Source organism: Quercus lobata, chromosome 2, assembly GCF_001633185.2.
Source record: "Quercus lobata isolate SW786 chromosome 2, ValleyOak3.0 Primary Assembly, whole genome shotgun sequence".
NCBI classification, from domain to species: domain Eukaryota; kingdom Viridiplantae; phylum Streptophyta; class Magnoliopsida; order Fagales; family Fagaceae; genus Quercus; species Quercus lobata.
Window position 1 is genome coordinate 63,468,483 of NC_044905.1, and position 20,955 is coordinate 63,489,437.

At 33.4% G+C, this 20,955-nt stretch overlaps 2 protein-coding genes across 2 annotated transcripts; one reads left to right on the top strand and one right to left on the bottom strand.

Moving 5' to 3' along the window:
* Positions 1-589: 589 nt before the first annotated feature.
* LOC115976172 (histone acetyltransferase type B catalytic subunit) lies at positions 590-4,416 on the top strand. Its single transcript, XM_031097314.1, has 10 exons — positions 590-766; positions 946-987; positions 1,672-1,781; positions 1,947-2,015; positions 2,169-2,207; positions 2,291-2,367; positions 2,477-2,576; positions 2,993-3,074; positions 3,186-3,346; positions 3,476-4,416. The coding sequence occupies exons 1-10, from the start codon at positions 688-690 to the stop codon at positions 4,115-4,117; spliced, it is 1,401 nt and encodes a 466-aa protein (XP_030953174.1). The 5' UTR covers positions 590-687; the 3' UTR covers positions 4,118-4,416.
* A 12,399-nt stretch (positions 4,417-16,815) lies between these two features.
* On the bottom strand, positions 16,816-20,328 carry LOC115976173. Its single transcript, XM_031097315.1, has 7 exons — positions 19,649-20,328; positions 19,298-19,383; positions 18,373-18,451; positions 18,190-18,249; positions 17,936-18,057; positions 17,633-17,704; positions 16,816-17,187 (listed from the first exon to the last, which is right to left on the bottom strand). The coding sequence occupies exons 1-7, from the start codon at positions 20,087-20,089 to the stop codon at positions 17,085-17,087; spliced, it is 963 nt and encodes a 320-aa protein (XP_030953175.1). The 5' UTR covers positions 20,090-20,328; the 3' UTR covers positions 16,816-17,084.
* Between the last annotated feature and the right edge of the window lie 627 nt (positions 20,329-20,955).

The following is a 20,955-nucleotide window of genomic DNA, read 5'->3' on the forward strand; positions in this document are numbered from 1 at the left end:
TAGTCCACGGTTACCTTTTCCAGAAAACTCAACCAATTTGTATTAGCTTGACATTTGTTCCTTCATCCACTCATTTGCTTTAGGTTTGGCCTACTGAAAAAGGACAACATAATAAAGAATTGTCTAATGTCTAAAATCCACAACCAAAACAACATATGACATAAGAGGAAAATAATAAAATATTTCACTTGTCTAAAATCATAATAATAGCACCCATAAACTAGCCTATAGAACCATGAATCTAATAAAACAAAGACACCTAACTTTCTTTATACTTCAAAACTAAGATTTAACCAAGTTGTTATCCAATAAAAACTAAAAACTAATTGGACAAAACCTAGATTAGACTTTCCCAAACTCTTGGATTGCTTAAAAAGCCACATTTCTTGTACGATAGCATGAAATTGAAACCCCTAATTCACTTGGGCCTAACTGGCTGGCTAGTCCAACAGGGCCTTAACATGTATGTAGGGCCACAAACTTTTTTGTATATCACGTGCAATGCACGTGATATACATCTTCAACTTCTTCTATATATAAAGCCTTGCACGTGATATACATCTTCAACTTCTTCTATATATAAAGCCCCAAATCTATTTTCCCCAACAGTTCGTACACACCATAATTTCCCGCCTCTCCTGCTCACATTTCCCGCTCTAAAAAAAACCCTAATCCCCAAAAACCCAAATGGGTCAGAAGCAACAATCCACCGCCGATCCCACCGCCGAGCCCAAGAAACGAAGGCGGGTCGGGTTCTTCAACTTGGGTGAGTCATCTCAGCTCCGATTCAAGCTTCCAATTTTATTCAATTTCCGATACTTCACTGAGCTTTCATTTCTGTGATTTTTTGTTTTCGTTTTTGTGTTTTACTTTCTGGAAGCAATTTCACATTTTTAGTTTACTAATGCTGTTTCCTTTGTGTTTGTTCATGTGGGTCTGCTTCAGATTCTGGAATTGAGGCCAAAGATTGCATTAAGGTTTACCTGGGTATGATTTAGGTTTTGAGTATTAATTTGTTTTTTTAGGTTGAATTTTTTGTTGGGTTATGTTGATTTTTAATGTTTGTTAAGTTTATTATTGGTTGATTGTTATGTTCTGCTTGCATTAGAAGTTAAAAGGCATGTTTGGGTTCTCTATTGCCCTGTTTGGTTGGTGAGAAAATGTGGGAAAATTTTAAAGTTGGTACCTTTGAATATTATTTTTTTTTTTTAATGGTTATCTGGCGAAATTTTTCTGTGCTGTTTGCTTAGTCTAAAAGGATAGGCAATGTGCCACTGTATAGTGCTCATGCGCATGTGTCGATTTGCAATTAGTTAACACTTCTGTGCTTGTGTCATTATGCAATCAGTTAATGCTTGTGCGTGCAAGCATGTGTGTTTGTGTATGTTCATTACTTCTACTGCACAGCTGCTTGTTTAACGTTTTAACTTACTGCATAAACTGTGGAGAAGAACCTGACTTCCCTGTCATGGTTCTTGATTGTATTATAACAGTAATGATTTTGAACTTAGTCTTGATTCTTAGCAAGTGAATCATCCAATTTATCTTAATAAACTTATTAGATAGGCAGCTACAGATTAAAATATATATATATATATATTTTCTTCATTATATACTATAATTTTTCTTTGTAATATGTTGAGCTTATGTTGGAGTGCATTGTGTCAATAGTTTCTAGCAAAGAGGAAGTGGGTTCTCCAGATAGTTTTTGCATCGACCCAGTTGACTTAAATAGCTTTTTTGATGAGGATGGGAAGATATATGGTTACCAAGGCTTGAAGGTAATTAAAATTGTAGCAAATTTAAGCTTACCTGAATTTTACTTGCTGCTCAAGGGGCTAATGATGTAAAAACAATGTTATGCTGTTTAACAATATAAACATAATGGTTAATTCTGTACAAAAAAGAAATTCACTAATGCGTCTTGTTTGATACATTTTATGCAGATTACCATATGGGTTAGCAGCATATCATTTCATGCATATGCTGATATTACATTTGAGAGCACATCAGATGTAAGTACTGACATTCATCCTTGGTCTACTAGGAAGTCAAGATTGTTATGTATTTCCATTACCTGTTACATAGAGTCGAGACTTTGTCCTTAAAAGAGTTAAATTTGGTTGTCCTTTTGACAACATTTATTAATTGCTTTTATTTGTTTTAAGGGAGGAAAAGGTATCACAGATCTGAAAGCTGCTCTTCAGGTATACATTAATTGCCCATGTTAAACTGTCCCTTTTACCTATTATGCCTATATTTCTGCTCATTCATTTGTCATGTTCTGCAGAGAATTTTTGCTGAGACTCTTGTTGAGAGTAAAGTTGACTTTCTTCAGGCCTTTTCAACAGGGAGTAATCTCATCGGGTACCTTGTACTTCACCCACATCTAGAAATCTACCCTGTTTTTTTTTCTCAATGAAGTGTCAGGTTGGTTGTTTCTTGTGTTCTGATGTTCACCTTTAACTGGTTACAGATCCATGATCTCAAGCGGGGAGATATTGAAGCTCAAAGCCTCAAATGGACGTGTCACTGATTGTAATAGTGATTTGAAAGCAGCTATTTCTGATGTTGAGGTGCTTTCCACATAAAGCTTTGGTTTTAGTATCATAGTGAAAATGATAGTTGCTTGTCTAGAAAGCCACTGGATATGGTTTTCTGTCAAATATTGGGGGCTTTGTGACTTGAACCATTAAGTTGTCAAAAGTTTTCTTAGGATCCGTATGGGATGACTTATTCTTATTGACTTGTTTTGCTAAAAAAAAAAAGCTTGCCATACTGTATACATGTTGTAGAAGGCTTGCCATGGCCGACTGCATGTTGAAAAGTTATCGTCTTTTCTTTTAGATCCCTTGTTGGCGGTATTAGTAGTTAGGTAAAAGAGGATTTTGTAAAGATCAGTTCCTTTTTCATGCTACTTTTCCTTGTATTTGAATGTGCATAGTTGAATTTTTGAAACTGAGTACCATGGTTGATGTGCTTTCTGGGTCAGGTTGTTCGCATGGTGGTGGGCAAGACAGCTGCTGGGCACCTTTACAGTTGCTTGATACCTCTTGTTCTTCTTCTTGTTGATGGTATGCACTCATTTGTTTTGTTGTTGAAACATTCTATTTTCCCCCCTTCTTTTCTTTGGTTGCATTTTGAAAGTATAGATTCAATTTTTAACTTTGAGCCTTCTGAATTAGGTAGCAGCCCTATTGATGTTAGTGATCCAAGTTGGGAGTTGTATGTCCTGACTCAGAAGAAACCTGATCAGCAGGGCGAGATTCAATGTAGAGTGCTTGGTTTTTCAGCTATTTATCGTTTTTACCATTATCCAGACAGTTCTCGCTTGCGACTTGGTCAGGTATACTCTCCTTTATTCTTGTTAGTTACTGGCTTGACACACTTAGAAAATCTAATTTTGGTTCCCTTGTATGAATACTATCTGAATCTATATTCATATCTTTAGAAATTCCAATTTTGCCTTTTGCAGATATTGGTATTGCCTCCTTACCAACGCAAAGGTTATGGTCGTTACCTTATGGAGGTGCTTAATGATGTTGCAGTGTCTGAAGATGTTTACGACTTGACAGTTGAAGAGCCATTGGATTATTTCCAGCATGTGCGCACCTGTGTTGACTTATCACACTTGCTTGTTTTTGATCCAATCCAGCATGCAGTTAGTTCAGCTGTTTCGCGTTTGAAGCAAGGAAAGCTGTCAAAGAAAATCCACATTCCCCGGTTCATGCCCCCTTCAAGTGTAATTGATGATATCAGGAGAAGTTTGAAAATCAACAAGAAACAGTTTCTCAATTGTTGGGAGGTTTTAATCTATCTTGGTCTTGATCCTGTTGACAAGTACATGGAGGATTTTGTGAGCATCATTTCCAGCCGTGTGATGGGTGATATTATTGGGAAAGACTCTGGGACTAACGGAAAGCGAGTAATTGAAGTTCCAAGTGATTACGATAAGGAGATGGCATTTGTCATGTATAGGTCACAGGTTGGTGAAGCTAGTGATGTTCAGATGGATGAAAATCAAACAAATCAAGAAGAGCAGCTCCGGCAATTAGTCGATGAGAGGGTGAAAGAAATCAAGTCAATTGCGCAGAAAGTAACTGGGCATCGTGTATGAATTGTGGCTGAGTCATTGTAGTGGACTCTGGTCTCTAGGAAGTACCTGCATATTATTCAATGATGCAATCATAGGAGGTCTTGGTGATGCTGTATTTTGGGAGGGATGGAGGCTTGGCTGTAAATGACTGAGCTGTACCTGGGAAATTTTTAGCTTTTGTTATTTAGAAAATTTACAGAACTCCTTTTCAATGAATTTGAGCATTTAAGCATCTATTCTAACTTCTGATCGCTACTATTTTTGAGCCCTCTAATATGGGTTTTTATTAGAAACACTTGGTGCCGCAAATTTACTTTGAAGTGAATGCTTTCAGTAGATCTTTACCCCATTGTCAAAGGCTGGATACATGTAAACTCTTGTAAGCATTGGAGTACTTTTATCATCATAATCAACAATTGCAAGTATATATGGTAATATGGTTACTCCTAGGCTCTAGTGCTTATATTGAGCAGAGAGGTGTGGTAATGAGTCTGGTTTGTGTACGTTCCCAGTCTAGTCTCTACTCTAGTCTCTAGTTGGCCTAGGGATGTAATCATGTAAATGAACCAAGTTGTTTTATGAATAGTTAGCTTGAGCTCGGCTCTAGAAAAAATTTGTTTATGTTTGTTTTCTTAGAAAACAAGCTAAATTCAAGCTTTAAGTTTAGGCTAGTTTAGGCTAGATTAAACGAAAAAAGTTCAAACATAGTAATGTGTTTGTGAACAAACTTATGAACATGAGGACTCAATTTGGCTATAATTCTTATAACTATACTATTTATAAGAGAATCTCTTTCTTTGAACTAGACTTTTATGTGGTTAAAAAATACCATCGTTAATAAATGGTAACTTTTCTTAAAAATAAGGTCATAAATGTCAAATAAATAACCAATTTATCTACAACACCTTTAGCTACTATCGTTTTGAATTCAAAAAGAGTACTTCTAAAATTTAGGTTTTCTTTTTTCTTTTTCACATTCATCTTTTTATTCCCTAAAATTTAGTCTCTTTTTTTTTTTTTTTTTTTTTTTTTTTTTTTTTTTTTTTTTTTTTTTTCATTTTTTTAACCTAAGAGAACTCCTAAAATTTAGCCTTCTTTCTCCTTACATTCATCTTATTTTTCTACCAAATCTTTTCTCTATATTACTACATCACTTTCAACACAAGTTCAAAAAAAAAAAAAAATTACAGTTACTGCTTAAAATTAAAAAAAAGAAAAAAAAAAGAAAGAGTTTCTGAGCACGCACAATACTCGTGCATAGAGACTAGTATTCTTATATGTATACTTCTCTAAGAAAATATTTATAATAGATTTGAAATTAGATTGTATAATTTCTTGAAACTGTGCCCATGAATTGAGTTTTGGTTATTTATGAATTTTAATTTATACCCACGTTTTATATCTTTCGTATTAGTTAAATAGGTTTCAGTTACATAATTTGAGGAAATTTTTGAAAATCTGATCATGAATTGGATTACTTATTATATAATTTTTTTTTAAATTATTTATGGATTTGTATTTGCACCTTTTTTATATTAAAATTTCCTATTATTTCAATGGATTCAATTACATGTATAAAAAGAAAAAAGAAAAAAAAAGCAACAAGTTTTAGTTATCTTTGCATATTATGTATACCCATGTTTTGTTACATGTTCTTAAAATAAAAAAAATAAAAAAAACTTTTGTTATGTGTTGAATTTGAGTGTTTATGGTTTTATTTTTATATTTATTAACTAATACCCTAACGATATTTGTTAGCATTTTCTTAAAATAAAAACAAAAATAAATAGACCAACAAATTGATGACTTTAAAGTCAAATTATATAAAAATGAGATTCTTTGTCATATGCATCCTCAATAGTTGACAACAACCAAGCTTTGGTCTACACCAAAATATAATAATGAACTTAAACATATTTTTCTTGTAAGTCAAACGATCTTGCATCTCTATGTTTTAAGATTTGTGAGCATTGTTCTTGATGCATGCGAGAAATGAACACGTGTTCCTCCATTCGCCTCACCAATTAAATTCCATATTATCCAAGTGGTTATAGTTGGAAAAAACAAACATATAAACAAACCCTGATTCCACTCTCTCCTCTCTCATTAGCAGTGTTCACATCCCATCAACCAAAGAAGCTTCATCACATTGAAATAGGCGTTGATGGGCAATGAACATGCCTCCACAACATGAGTTCTTTCACTCGACAATACTATTCCCAATTTCAAGGAAAGAACATAATGAACACATCACCCAAAAATTGATGGAGGACTAACAATTCACTAACAATCCACATCACCAAAAAATAAATTGATGGAGGGATTAACAATCCAAACCCTATGTAACATTAGGGGGCAAAATCGAAATTCTAAAACATTAGAATATAAAATTTAAAGACCTTCAAACTTTAGAAGTGTATTTTGCACTTTAACCATTTATTTATTTATTTATTTTTTGTAACTAAAAAAAAATTAAAATTAATGGTCAAAATTTATCATTTGTGTTGAAATTTAATTTTCCTTGTGCTCGGTGCTAGTTTGCGACTAATATTATTAAAACAAGTGTCCCAATCAAGTAGCTTTGTCGGTTCAAGAATTACTCACGTGGATGCACATGTAATGAGAGGGACATTTGACCTATCAAAGTGGTAGGGAGTATTTCTTTTCTTTCCCTCAAAACTTTAAATTCTTAATTATCTTTTTTAATGTTTTTCCTTGCATGTTAAAGATGAATTTTCTTAATTGTAGTTTGACATTTCTTCTTTAATTAGGAATTATTGAACGATTTAGATTAATAGGTCGTTGATGCATAGTCTAGTTTGGTTGCTGAGAAACAAAAAAAGAAATTAGTTCTAGCTTTCTCTTTTTCTCAATCTTCTCAAGCTCTATTTAGTTATCAAAAGCACCAAGAAAGTATAGAAAATGACTTGTAATGATTTCCATAAAACAATTCTAGGAAGTTTCAATCTCACACATTTTGGAAGCCATTAATGGCTTGATCACGAAACAAAATAATCATATGTAGAAGATGAACTTGCTAAAAGAATTGAGTGTTTAGGTTTGATGAAATTTTTGTTTCTCTAATAGAAAAGTCTTATCTATTAAGAACTTCATAAAGGCAAAGAGAATGTTATAATCATGATAATATGAAAAATTCTCTTTAACTTTGTCAAAATGGCATACCAAAACGAAGTTGCCAATAATGAATTTTTAGAATTAGGCACATTTCATATAGGAAAGAGCAAAAAAATAAAAATAAAAATGAAACTAATAATGAGGATATTTTTATTTTTAGTTTATCAAAATGATATTTGCATGATTGAGTAGGCATGAATTATGTCTATCTATTGCAATGTCATGCAATTTTCAAATTTGTAAACACATATAATATGATCATATCACTACATCACTCTTACTCTCTTTTTATTTTAACTATAAAATAGATTACTAATAAAAAGTTATTGAATTAATTTTTTTACAAAGAAAATTAATGAGATATTAGAGGAAACTAATAACAAGTTAAGTTTTATGAGGGAATTCTTTTGTGATGAATAGGAATTAGGTCATGCAATCCTAGAGTTTGGATAACTTGATGGTTTGATTTGGGTTTTAAGATCACAATTCTCGATCAATCGACTTAAGTAAATTATATGTTGAGCTCTCAATAAATCGACCATGTGTCAAGATTCTAGAGACTTGAATCTTCTAAAGTTATTTTGGAATCAAATCTTGAACATTGAGTAGTCTTCAAATCACTTACAAAACACATATTTTGATATGGTATTAGAGCGAAGCTTCTAGAAGCCTTTGGGGTTTTATTTTCTCTTTCAAAGTTTGTTTTTTTTCTCTCTCAAAAACTTGAACTCCATCAATGGCTGCTGTCACAAACAACACTTCTGCTTCTGAATATCCTTCATCCATGGCAGATGATCCTTTGTTTCTGCATCATAGAGAGATTCTTGGTGGTGTTCTTGTGTCTCAGCCCTTAGTTGATGAAAACTATCTAGCTTGGACCCGATCAATTAGGAAAGCCCTGATTTCCAAAAACAAATTGGGGTTTATAGATGGAACACTCACACTCTCATCTCATTTGAGGAAAACTCCATTTGAGATTCAAGCTTGGATTTGAGCAAATAACATGGTAGGAACATGGATTATAAATGCAGTTTCACCAAGAATTCAAGCTAGCATCATTTACGTGGATACAAACTTGGAGATTTGAAATGACCTTAGAGAAATATTTTCTCAAGGATCAATTAGCACTATTACCAAATCACATCCTTGTTGTCTTGTTTTTCTTGCTTCTTACTGTCTCAAGTTTCTTCTTTCCTTGATGACTTCCTGTCTATAGATCACAATTAGGCCATCCTTCTGATTCTAAGCTTCGTTCATTAGGCCACGTTCTACCTATTTTGTAAAATTCTTGTAAAAAAGATTGTGGCCATCCTTTTGATTCTACACTTCATTCATTAGGCCATGTTCTACATATTTTGCAGAATTCTTGTAATAAAGATCGTATTGTTTGTCCTTTGGCTAAAAATAAAATTACCTTTTCCATTCAATAGCTTATCTGAACATGCTTTTAATTTGATTCACGTGGATGTGTGAAGTCCTTATTCTACTCCTACTTCAAAAGTTTCAAATATTTTTTTAACAGTGGTTGATGATGCCACTATAGTTACTTGGACTTTTCTTATGAAATCTAAATCTGTATGTATATATATACATATATTTTATACAATACAGAAATTCTACTCTAGTCTAATCTAAGTGTATATGTGTGTAAAGCTCTCTCTTCAAGACTTGAACCTCGGCCCTTGCCCCCCACACCCCACAAGCACTTATACTGTATTTAGAAGCTTAATAACCTCTTTTTTGCACTAGGGTCCACACTCAATTTGGTTGCCAACCTATAAATGTGGATTTAACGTAAGAAATGCATAGTAAAACTTTGAGCCCAGCCTAAAAACCTTAATTTGACAAAGAAAAATGTGTTTTAGTTCAATTTAGGTGTGTGCCGAATAGGTTCACATTATTAGGGTTTGTACGGATTTTGTAGGTAAATTGGCTTGACCGGTTAGATTATAATTATTTCTAAGTATGCTCTCTAGGGGAAAATGAGTAATTTTATGAAACAAAATTGCCAAAATTTGTACCTATGTATATGATAATATATATATATATATATATATATTTTTTTTTTTTTAAATTTGGGGGCCATTGCCCCCTAACGTCCAAGTCTCCCTCAGCAATACAAAAGCCAAACAGCAATAGTTAAAACCTGATGGAAAAAATAAAGATTAAGGATGAGATGTATTGAGATTTTGAGACGAGAAACGGTGGAGATTTCGAACAAAAGGGTAGAGAGAGAGAGAGAGAAAGAGAACACTATGGCCAAAATCTAGAGAATGCATAATTTATTTGCTTCTCAATTTTACATTCTCTTTCCCTTCATATCTGGGATATCAAGTTCTTCAAGAACACGCTCTGAGGCCTAAATTTGTTTTAGGTTTCAATTTCAAGTTCTTCAAGAAAACACATTGAGGCCTAAATTGTTTTAGGTTTCAATTTTTCTTCTTCTTTAGAGTTCACAGTTACATAATTGTATGGTCTAAATATATAGCTTCTTTGGAATCATTTAGAGGAGCAAATGTTTCCTAACAAATAATGTTTGCTTTCGGTCACCTTTTTTTTTTCATTGAGAAAATTTAACACCATAAAGACACCAAAAAAGCTAAGATGTGTTTGATTAAAATACCCATGAGATGTCAAAAATCACCAAGTTGTCTTGAAAACATCTAACATGACCAAAATATCTTTACAATCACTAAAAAAAATCCAAGATATCACTCTAACATGGCCAAAATCCAAAATTCTACTGTAACCCCCCCTTTTTTTGAGGGGGTACGGTACTCACTAGTAGGTAACCTGCTATACCAAATGGGTATTTTGGATCAAATTGAGTGGTTTTGATGTTATTATGGTCATTTTCAGAATATTTAGTATTTTAATCATTCTAGGTATTTTTAGCGCTACTTTGTTCATTTTCAGTGTTTTTATTATTATTAATTTTGAAAGTTTAAAAATGTATTTTAGTCATTTTATAGGTTAATGAAGGTATTTTGGTATTATTTGAGGCATTGAGGTATTTTAGTAATTTTATATATTTTTAGGACTATTTTTTGAAATCCTTAATTTCCAGGTATTTTTGTTCATTTTCAAGTTTAAAACTATTTTGGGAAAATTCACTGTTAACATTTTAATTATTACCAAGATTATTATGAATCGACAAAAGTACAGTCATATGTGATGTTGGTACTACCTAATGTGACTAAAAAATAATAGAACTATTGTTTTTTTTTTTTTTAGAAGAAAATAATAGAACTATTGAATATAACAAAAGTATGATCATATGTGATTTGGTACTGCCCAATGTGATGTTAGAACCATTAAATGTGAGAAAAGAATAATGTTACCACTAAATGTGACAAAAGTACAATCAGTTGTGATGTTATTGCCTAATGTGATAATGAAATTGTCAAATGTGAGAAAAAAAATTAGAGTACCACCGAATGTGACAAAAGTACGGACATTTTTTTTAGGTTCTAAACAAATTTAAGTAATTTTTTAGGTTATGGGATCATTTCTGGTCATTTTTTAGGTTTTAGTGTCATTAAGTTATTCTTTAGGTTCTAAGGGTCTTATGGTAATTTTAAAGGGTTTCGAAGGTATTTTGGTAATTTTCAAGTGTTATGGGGTATTTTTGGTCATTGTTTTAGGTTTTTTGGTTATTTCAATCATTTCTTATATTTTAGGGTAATTTCAAACATTTTTTTTTTTTTTTTTAAGGTTTTAGGGTCATTCAGTCATTTTTTAGGTTCTAAAGGTATTTTGATAATTTTTTAGGTTCTAAGGGTATTCCGATAATTGTTGAGGGTTTTGGGGGTGTTTTGGTCATTTTTAAGTTTAATGAGGTATTTTGGTCATTTTATAGGTTTCAAGGGTATTTCAAATTTTTTTAAGGTTTCAGGGTCATTTCGGTAATTTTAAAGGTTCATGGGTATTTTGGTAATTTTGGTTTAAGGTGCATTACGGTCGTTTTTTAGGTTCTATGGGCATTATTGGATTTTTCTTTTACTTTTTTTCATATTTGCTTGGATGATCAAATATGCTTAAATGTTTTGTTTTTTCTTTGCAATTGTGTGGATGACAAATAGTATGACAATTCTCTGTTTTCCTTCACATGCTTGGATAAACACTTCTAAGTTATTATTTGCTTTTCATAACATGCTTAGATGAACATGTCTAGGTAGTGGTTTTTTTTTTTTTTTTGGATGCTTAGACGAACAGCTCTAATTAATATTATGGTTTTCACTTAAATACTTGGATGAACATGTCTGGGTGATTTTCTTTGTTCTTTTCATGATTGCTTGGATGATTGGTAGGCCTAAAAATAAATTTTCTTTTTTTTGCAATTATGTTGATGACAAATAACATGACGATTTTGTTTTCTTTTACATGCTTAGATGAACATGTCTAGGCTAGGAATTCTTTGTTTACATTAATTTCTTTGATAAACATGCCATTGCTTTCATGCTTTCTTTACATTTACATTGTTATCTAACAAGTTTCACTTTTTGTTTCTCTTTACATTAAATTCCCCAACACATGCTTGTTTACAATTCTTGCAAATTAACATGTTTATGTGATATATTATTTGCATTTGTTTGACATGACATGATATTGGCCATATTAACCTAGAAGACTGGTTTTACCGGGCGAGATGGGTGCTTAATTCCTTCCCATCTTATAAATTAGCCTCCGAACCAAGATTAAGGGTTCTAGACTAGACTCTTGCATATGCAATTTTACATTTTTTAGAATGTAATTAGGAAATAAAGCAATGTAATTTATTTTCTTAGATTGTATCTAGGACCAAAAAAGCATTGTAAATTTTTGTTACAAAATTGATGTAAATTGTCATATATAATAATACAATAGAAGCATTTTTTTTATAGAGAAGGTTTTCTTATTTTTCCATTTAAATTAAATAAGTGGCGACTCCATGTAAAACCCTCGATCTAAGGGGGAGTACATTTTACAGTGAATTCGACATTTGTGAGCGACCGCGACCCCGGCTTGCCAATTTTTTTCTCAAATTGGGCCTAACCCATGCGAATGGGTGGGATCGTGATGCTCAAAATGTCGAATTCACTGTAAAATGTACTCCCCCCTAGATCGAGGGTTTTGCATGGAGTCGCCACTTATTTAATTTAAATGGAAAAATAAGAAAACCTTTTCTATAAAAAAATGCTTCTGTTGTATTAATATACATGAAAATTTACATCAATTTTTTAACAAAATTTACAATGCTTTTTTGGTCCTAGATACAATCTTAGAAAGTAAATTACACTGCTCTGTTTCCATGTTACATTCTAAAAAATGTAAAATTGCATACACAAGAGCCTAGTCTAAAACCTTTGATCTTGGTTCGAAGCCTAATTTATGAGATGGGAAGGATTAAGCACCCATCTCGCCCGGTAAAACCAATCTCTTAGGTTAAGGTGGCCAATATCATGTCATGTCAAACAAATGCAAATAATGTATCACATAAACATGTAAATTTGCAAGAATTGTAAACAAACATGTGTTGGGGAATTTAATGTAAAGAGAAACAAAAAGTGAAATTTGTTAGATAACAATATAAATGTAAAGAAAGCATGAAAGTAATGGTATGTTCATCCAAGAAATTAATGTAAAACAGAGAATTCATAGCCTAGACATGTTCATCTAAGCATGTGAAGGAAAACAAAGAATTGTCATGCTATTTGTCATCCACACAATTGCAAAGAGAAAAACAAAATATTTAAGCATATTTGATCATCCAAGCAATTTTGAAAAAAAAAGTAAAGAAAATTCCCTTAGACATGTTCATCTAGAGAAAATCAAAATACTTAGACATGTTCGTTTAAGCATTTAAAAAAAGTAAAACAACTACCTAGACATGTTCATCTAAGCATTCAAGAGAAAGTTGCACATTAGCCTAGAAGTGTTCATCTAAGCATGTAAAAGGAATATCAATGAGATATATAAGCGTGTTCATCCAAGCATATCTGAAAGAAACAGATAATGACTTGGAAGCATTTATTCAAGCATGTGGAGAAACTAAAAAAAATCTAGACAGGTTCGTCTAAATTTTTTAAAGGAAAGTCAGAAAATGATGTCATGTTCATGTCTCAATTGTTGGTGAAGAGAACCAAAAATATATGTCATGATATTTTGAGATGGAAAGCTAAAAATTCAGTATCTAAAATTCAGCATGTGAAGAAAATCAAGGTTGAGCAACAAAGCATATGTAAGCAAACAAAGATTCAAGTCACGTGAAGGCAAACAAAAATCTGATAATATGACTAAGAATAAATACATTTGTCATGTTGAAAGCAAACTAAGATGTGATCACGCAATTCAAGATTTAATCACGGAGAACTACAAAGATTAGGACATTCCCTAACAAGCAACAATCTGACTTTTATGAAGAAAACCAAACATTAAGCATGTGGTAACAAAGCATCAAAAATATAGGTGTGAAAGACAATATACATTAAGCATGTGAGATATCATGAGATGGTATTCAAAAATTTGAATTACATTAAGGGATTACATTGAAGTGTGTGGCATATGAGAAGACATAAAATTATAAGAGAGGAATAAGACACCTTGAATGAAGCAGTACATGAGAATCAAAAAAATAACCATGTATTAAAACAAGCATGACTCCACGAAATTTAGAATACGAAGGACAAAATAAGACAAGTATTTTAATGTTAAAAACAGCCTAAACTAAATTAGTGCAGAAATTCAAAGAACATAATTAACTACTTACCAGAATAGAGCATAAATTAAAGGGGGAAGTGATCACTTAAAGGGCTAGAAAGAAAGCAAGGAAGTACTAAACTACAACCAAAGTAAGAACAATGGTTGCCCACAGCTTTTCTTTTCTGCTTTCTCACTAGCCCTCCAGAGGGAATGTGGTGCAAAAAATGGAAGAGGTCTTCTCTATTTATAGGGAAAGGGATGGCTTAGCTTTAAACCTAAGTTATTAGCTTTCTTCTGAAGCTAAGGGAGAAGATAAACTTGTTTAGATAAACTGGAACGGATTTGGTGTTGATCCCCATTTGAATTTTGAAAGGAAGTTGAAGATGATGCTGAACTTGTGTTATCTTCTGCACCTGTTTCGTATTTTGGCTCTAACTTTCTGCTCAAAATTACAATTTATTCGGGATTGGTGTTTTTTGAAAGGAAATTCAATTCTCTACAACTTATCCAGAAATAGAGAAAACCAAGTTTCAACGTTTTCCAGGCCAAAAATGAGATTCAAGTTGCTGCTGAAAATAGTAACGTTTTTTGAGCATTTTTCTGTTGTTTTTTTTTTTTTTTTTTTTTTTTTTTTTTGAAATTTTTCGTAGAATGTATCTGTTTCTCTATCCAACTTGTTTTTCAAAAGTTTTCTTCTGAAGCTAAGGGAGGGGATAAGCCTATTAGATAAACTTGAACAGATTTGGTGTTGATCCCCATTTGAAATTTTGAAAGCAAGTTGAAGATGATGCTGAATTTGTGTTATCTTCTGCACCTGTTTCTTATTTTGGCTGTAACTTTCTGCTTAAAATTCCAAATGATTCGGGATTGGTTTTTTATGAAAGGAAATTCAATTCTCTACAACTTTTCCAGAAATAGAGAAAACCAAATTTCAATTTTTTCTAGGCTAAAAATGCAATTCAAGTTGCCACTGAAAATGGTAACGTTTTTTTTTAGCATTTTCTGTTATTTTTGAAAATTTTCATGGATCATATTTTTTTCTCTATCCAAATTGTTTTTCAAAAGAGCAGATAAGATGCCATAAAGGAAAACTTTTTTTTTTTTTTTTTTAATTTCTTAAAAAATAAAATGAAATCCAATCAAAATTCACACTTAATTAATTTTAAATTAGTTCTTGTTGGAACCGATCAAAATTAAGTGTTTAAAATAGGACGTGATCGGACCCATTATGTAGGTGAGCCACGATCTTTGAAAATTGTTCGTATAATAACTTTTGATCAGGTGGTCCGATCAAAGCCCATGACATACCATTGTGATCGTTAGGGCATCAAGATTTGTTTTGTATCACAAATCTGAAGATCTACCTGTTGAAATTATGATCATGCTCTTGTTGCAACATTACTATTTTGCCCTTAATATTGGTTAAATGCAAGTTGTAAAATGGGGTGTTTACAGGTCATGTTTGTGATATGGATCTATGCATTATTATGACATTGTTAGGCTTACTAAATAGACTCTCATATGGGGTTCAAGTATAAGTCAGTGGTAATAGTGCGGCATAAACAGGCCTAACCTAGCAAGGAGTGATGTGCAATGATTCCACAATCAACTCCGACCAAACTCCAAGACAAGAAAGGGAATTCGAGTTTGTTTTAGAAATTGAAACAAAGTAAAAAACACTTGGAATGGGGACATTGAAGTTATCAAAAGTGCAGACCCACAGTTCATCCCTTCTCGAACCAATAAGTAACGAAATCTCTGTCTGTATAATCTATCCTTATCTTTGGATGGAGGAGAACATTCCAACCACCTCCCCTCTCCTCTCCTCTCCGTCTTCCTCCATTCCAAACAGGCCCTAAAAAATAAGTTATACTAGTTAGTGTTTGAGTCTTGGCAATCTAAAACTTTAGGGATTAAATGGTTATAAATTAGATGAGTTTAGTTTTCATATTTTTCCCTTTCATAAGTTTTTTTTTGTGTGTGTGGATAATTCGAAAGTTACAACGAGAGAGGAAGATTTGAATCCTAGACGTCTTTGTAGAAGGCTCTTGGCCTTTCATAAGTTAGTTAATGTGATAAATGTTGGTTTCATTTCTTATAAATTGTTGATTTTTGTTTTTGTTTTTTAAAGATTCTAGGAAATTTGATGTTGTAATGCTTGTTTATGGACGATTGGCACCATAGCCAAATAGGAGAAGGGGGAGCTGATTAGTTGTGGTTGTCCTGAGTAAGATGTGAAGTTTTAAGGGTAGTTGCAAAGCATTTTAGACGCTGGCCAGCCAGCCTTAAGTTGGGTTATGCAGTTTCTTTGAGTCAACTGTCTAAATCTGAGTTAGATTTCATTGATTTGGGAATTTTTGAGAGTGGAGTGTGGAAAAAAGGTTAGCTGTGGGATTGTAGTCTAATTATATATTGGGTAGTATATATAATTTTAATACAGCTTGGTTCACAGGTTGCTCACTGAGGGCTCTTGAAGATATGGCAACCTCGCCAAGAGAATCAGCAAAAAGCACAAACCTCTTCACAGTTACAACCCACATTGTATGCCTTTTTTACGCCTGCTATAAAAACAATGTTCATCAGGTGTGAAATTTGAAATTTGCTTTCCTATGGCTAGACCCTTTCAGCGTGTCTACATGTTTTATGTGCTCAGGAATGGAAGTAGCCAGTTGGGGGAGCGTGTGCTGCGAATTTTGCAAACGGAAATCTTATTACACATTTATCATTGCATACTCCATACACGCTACGGTTTCAACCTACGTGGCAATGTGTATGATACTATGATGAGTGTGCAACGGCGAGTGTGTAATAAACATTAACCTCTTACAAATAAAGTGTGCATGTGATGTCCTCATGGACACTTACTACCTTCAATGCTCATGCACACTGTCCTAGCAGGAAAGTGAAATGGGAAAATTTTCATCAATTGATATAAGACTGCAACCAATTTAAATGCCTTCCCTTAGTGCCTCTTGATCCACCAGTCTGAAATATACATTTCTACACTCAACAACACAGGTACATGTGCCTAAAACCAGCACTCTATGGTCTATAATATTTGCATTCAAGACTGTTTGCACCCAGTCCTTGCCCTTTAGAACTGGCAAAGAAATTAAGCAAGTGAAGAATGTAGCCATTTCATCAACATTTCCCTGGGTGTACAGCAAGTATGCTAAATCTTGTGTACGCTGTAACCTGCATCCTCTGATTTCAAGTTCTCTTTCCAGTTCTCAAATTCAGATCCACCAAATGTCAATTGCTTAATTCCAACCATGCTGTTAAATGAAAGGTAAAGGGGTAAGAAGCTTTTTTGAGATAGAACATAAGAACCTTTTAAGTACACACAAAAATACGGCCAAAAAACCAACAGACAAACATCAGAAACAAAACTTATCTAAGAAGGCAAGACCATTTAAGGAGCTGAAATAGAGAACAAAGCAATCCTAGCCGTTAGCATATGCATATGCGTATATCTAACTACACATTCCTAAGTAAAAAAAAACACTCAGAAATGTAGAGACAAATTAATCAGTACTTGGAAATCTGCAACTATCATTCTCTTGAAATTTCTATTTCGTAGAAACTAATTTCTTATTTGTAGTGGGGTTCAAAGGATTGCGTGCAGGAAGAGAATTATTTCCAGTCCAAGCTTTAATAATAATAACTGAGTCAATAAAACTAACAAAAAATTTGAAAAGAAATGAGTTGTGCTGAGCTTACTCGGAGCTTATCTGTGTCAATGCATTTATCAAAACATCCAGAAGCAATGGCTCACTGGTCCCAATATCCACCCTGTAAAAAATTATCAGAATTATGAGGAATAATCATCAATCTTCCGTTTGTGTGTGGTTGTGTGCACGTATTGTGTGTGCATGTATAATATATGTAACGCCTTAATCTGCATCTACTTCCCTTTGAAATTATACACACCCACACACAAAAATCAGCACATGTAAATTGAGCATCATCAAGGATATAGAGAAAACTTGCATCCATTATTTAGAATTTTAAAACGGTCCCCACCAGATTCGTGCCAAGTTGTCTTGAATCTCAAGATCCCCAATATTGTAAAACGCGGTTGGTGTTGTGTTTGCTCCCTGAATAGCATCATAACTTGGTCTATTATCCATAGGAGCTTGTGACAGCTGCAGGAATGACATTGTGCATTGTGTGAGTAACAAAAAACCCATATGGCTATTGGAAATAAACTTGCATTCCATATATGGTGGGGCTATGACAAGTATCTGGATCAAAATTTTATGAAGATGAAATTTTACCTGCATATTCATAGAATTGCATCCACCAAGACGTCCAATTATGTGCCATGATCGAATGGTCTACAAACAAACATATCAATTAAGTCACTGGACTTCAAACCAGGATACTAAAAGAACAAAAAATAAAGTCATTAACTTCATCTTGCAGAGAGGTTATTGTTAAGTTAGAGAATAGTCACGTACATCACAAATTAAAGTAATATCTTTCTCCAACGGATTGTTGTAGAATTCGAGCCATATGTATGAGTCTGAGTATTTGAATCTGGAAGCACCAGCTGTCAAAGAGTAAGTTTATGAAGGAGGAAATGATATGTAAGTGTTGTAATAACTCCATGATTAGAAGCTGATGGAAGATTTCATTTGTCTTCAGTTAAAAAGAGAAAAAGAAAAGAAGTGGATGGAAGATATTGAGTCCAAGAATCTAAAAAAGGCAGTTAAAGAACTTTTGGCCCTCAAGAAAACTTGGTTCAGCTGACCTTGAGGAAACTTTGTTCAACTGACAAACATGATGGACTGCACAACCATAAATGGTGTATGCAAAAGCGTTTATGTACTCAACTTATCAGTATGACTTAATAAATCCAATCCTACCAATTATCAATCAACAAGGATTGAATAAGCCCAGTTTTAAAATGGTTTGTTTGGAGAAAACATGTTTGGCTGGAATGGCCTATTATAAGCTTACATGATGGCAGTAATTCAATGTCACTGGTTATTAATAATTTCAAGCATTTTCATGGATAACTTCATTTGTGATACCCCAAATTTCTGGCTCCCAATTTCCATACATTATTATGTAGAATGAACCAATCAAATCCCTTTTTGTCTCCTTCCAGAGCCTCACAAAATGGGCAGTGGCATCAATATACTTTCAGAGCTTGTGTTCCTAGTAACCTCTCCTCAATTTGGTTTGCTTGCCCACAAAAGGTGGTTTTTTTTTTTAAAACAATTCAGCGCTAAGCTGCCAACACAGACTGGAAATATTACACAAATCTTATGGAAAGCAATCATGTGTGCATAGTTAGCACAAAATCACCATTACCTTGTGTACCACTAAATTTGCAATAGCATAACCACATAATTAATGTTCCCATGTATTCAAACTTACTTGTTGAATGTCACTTTCATTGGTTTTGCTGAACCAGCCTTTGCCTGCAATATTTTGTTCCTTTTCTTCTTCAACCTCTCCTTCATCTGCAATCCAATAAACCCTATTTCAACTCTCTCTCTCTCACACACACACAAAAACCCCCAAATCCACAATACCATATCTGCTATCCCCTTAAAACAATCCCTGTCAAACATTTCCAAGAATACAAAGACCAAAACACAAAAACACCCATGTAATAATTCACCCTTAAAACATAAAACCAACACTAAAAACCAAATCTTTAAGGTGAAAAAACAAAAACCCGTGAAATTTTTTCCTCAAAATAAGTTTTCACAATGCATAGCTTACTTTTGACCGAAACTTTTCCGGGTCGTCCACAGAATGACCAAGAATTTCAGCAATTTCGGGGTCTCGATCGAAGTCATTCTCTTCTTCTTTCCTTCTAAATCTACCCCAAGCTGAAAACTCATCTTCATCTTCATCTCCATCTATATCTCCATCTCCATCTCCATCTTCACTTTCATCTTCATCTTCATTTTCATCTTCATCTTCAAATTCATCATCTTCTTCTTCAATTTCTCTTTGCAAGTTGTGGGTATTTAATTTCTGTCTTCGACTGGCATTAGCTTTACACAGAAACGTTTTGGTTCGAGCATAGCTCGGATTCGAAAGCTTAACGGTCAACAAAAATGGCGCGAAGCGGTTGTTTTGAAGGGAAAAGTTGGGGCATAGAATGGTTGGCGGTTGAGGAAATGGTGCGCAGGAGTGTAGGATTAGCATGCTTTGCATAAAAAAAAAAAAAAAAAAAAAAAGGTTTGGAAGGTTGGAGTTGGAGAGGAACGGCGTATGGTAGCAACAGGAGAGTAGTTGTGTGTGTGGAAGGCTAGTGTTTTCCACTGCTTTCTTCCTTAACTTGCACCTTCTCTGTTCATAGCTGCTAAAGAGAGTAAGACTGTAAAGAGAGACTCAACCTTCGTGGAGGTTCATACTCCAGAGTTACTTATCAAGGACTGCACCAAACTTATCAAGGACTGCACCAAAATAATAAAATAAAATAATAAGTCTATTGTTTTTTTGTTTTGTTTTGTTTTTTTTTTTTTTGTTTTTTGATGGAACTAAAGTCTAGTGTTAATGTCCGCGAGTACATGCGTTGCGCATGATCATTTTTTTAAAGTGGTTTTAATAAATTTATTTTTTACAATTTGGACTAATTTAATAAAGGTTAATGCTTTTTTTTTTTTTTTTGAAAATGGACTATTCATTCAATTAAATAAGTGAAAGGTCATTATACAAAGCATCCATTGTTAGTGGGGGAGAGTCCTCCATCCAGTATACATCCTTATTGAAATTATTTATAGCATATTGGACCAAAACATCTGCTACTTGATTCTCATCCCTCCTAATACAACAAATACTAAACCATTGCAAACCTCGCATCAAATGTCGAATATCATCCACAACATTGCCAAATGGTGAAGTGTTTTCCACTTAAGAAGAGATGACATGAATAACATTAATGTTGTCCCCCTCAATTATCATCCTCGAAAATCAAGCATCCATAGCAAATTCTATGGCTCTTCGGCAAGCAAGAAGTTTTGCTTCATCATTTGTGTGCACCATCGGACCACTAGCCGTCATAGCAACCATAACCTCTC

What these genes read in the sequence shown, in the direction of transcription:
- LOC115976172 (XM_031097314.1), top strand. Translation starts at nt 688, where the DNA reads ATGGGTCAGAAGCAACAATCCACCGCCGATCCCACCGCCGAGCCCAAG. An exon ending in ATGGTTACCAAGGCTTGAAG is followed by an intron (nt 1,782 to 1,946) that starts GTAATTAAAATT and finishes CATTTTATGCAG; the next exon opens with ATTACCATATGGGTTAGCAG. An exon ending in CTCGCTTGCGACTTGGTCAG is followed by an intron (nt 3,347 to 3,475) that starts GTATACTCTCCT and finishes TGCCTTTTGCAG; the next exon opens with ATATTGGTATTGCCTCCTTA.
- LOC115976173 (XM_031097315.1), bottom strand. Translation starts at nt 20,089, where the DNA reads ATGCAAAGCATGCTAATCCTACACTCCTGCGCACCATTTCCTCAACCG. An exon ending in GCAATTCTATGAATATGCAG is followed by an intron (nt 18,058 to 18,189) that starts GTAAAATTTCAT and finishes TCATTCCTGCAG; the next exon opens with CTGTCACAAGCTCCTATGGA. An exon ending in TTGACACAGATAAGCTCCGA is followed by an intron (nt 17,188 to 17,632) that starts GTAAGCTCAGCA and finishes TTCATTTAACAG; the next exon opens with CATGGTTGGAATTAAGCAAT.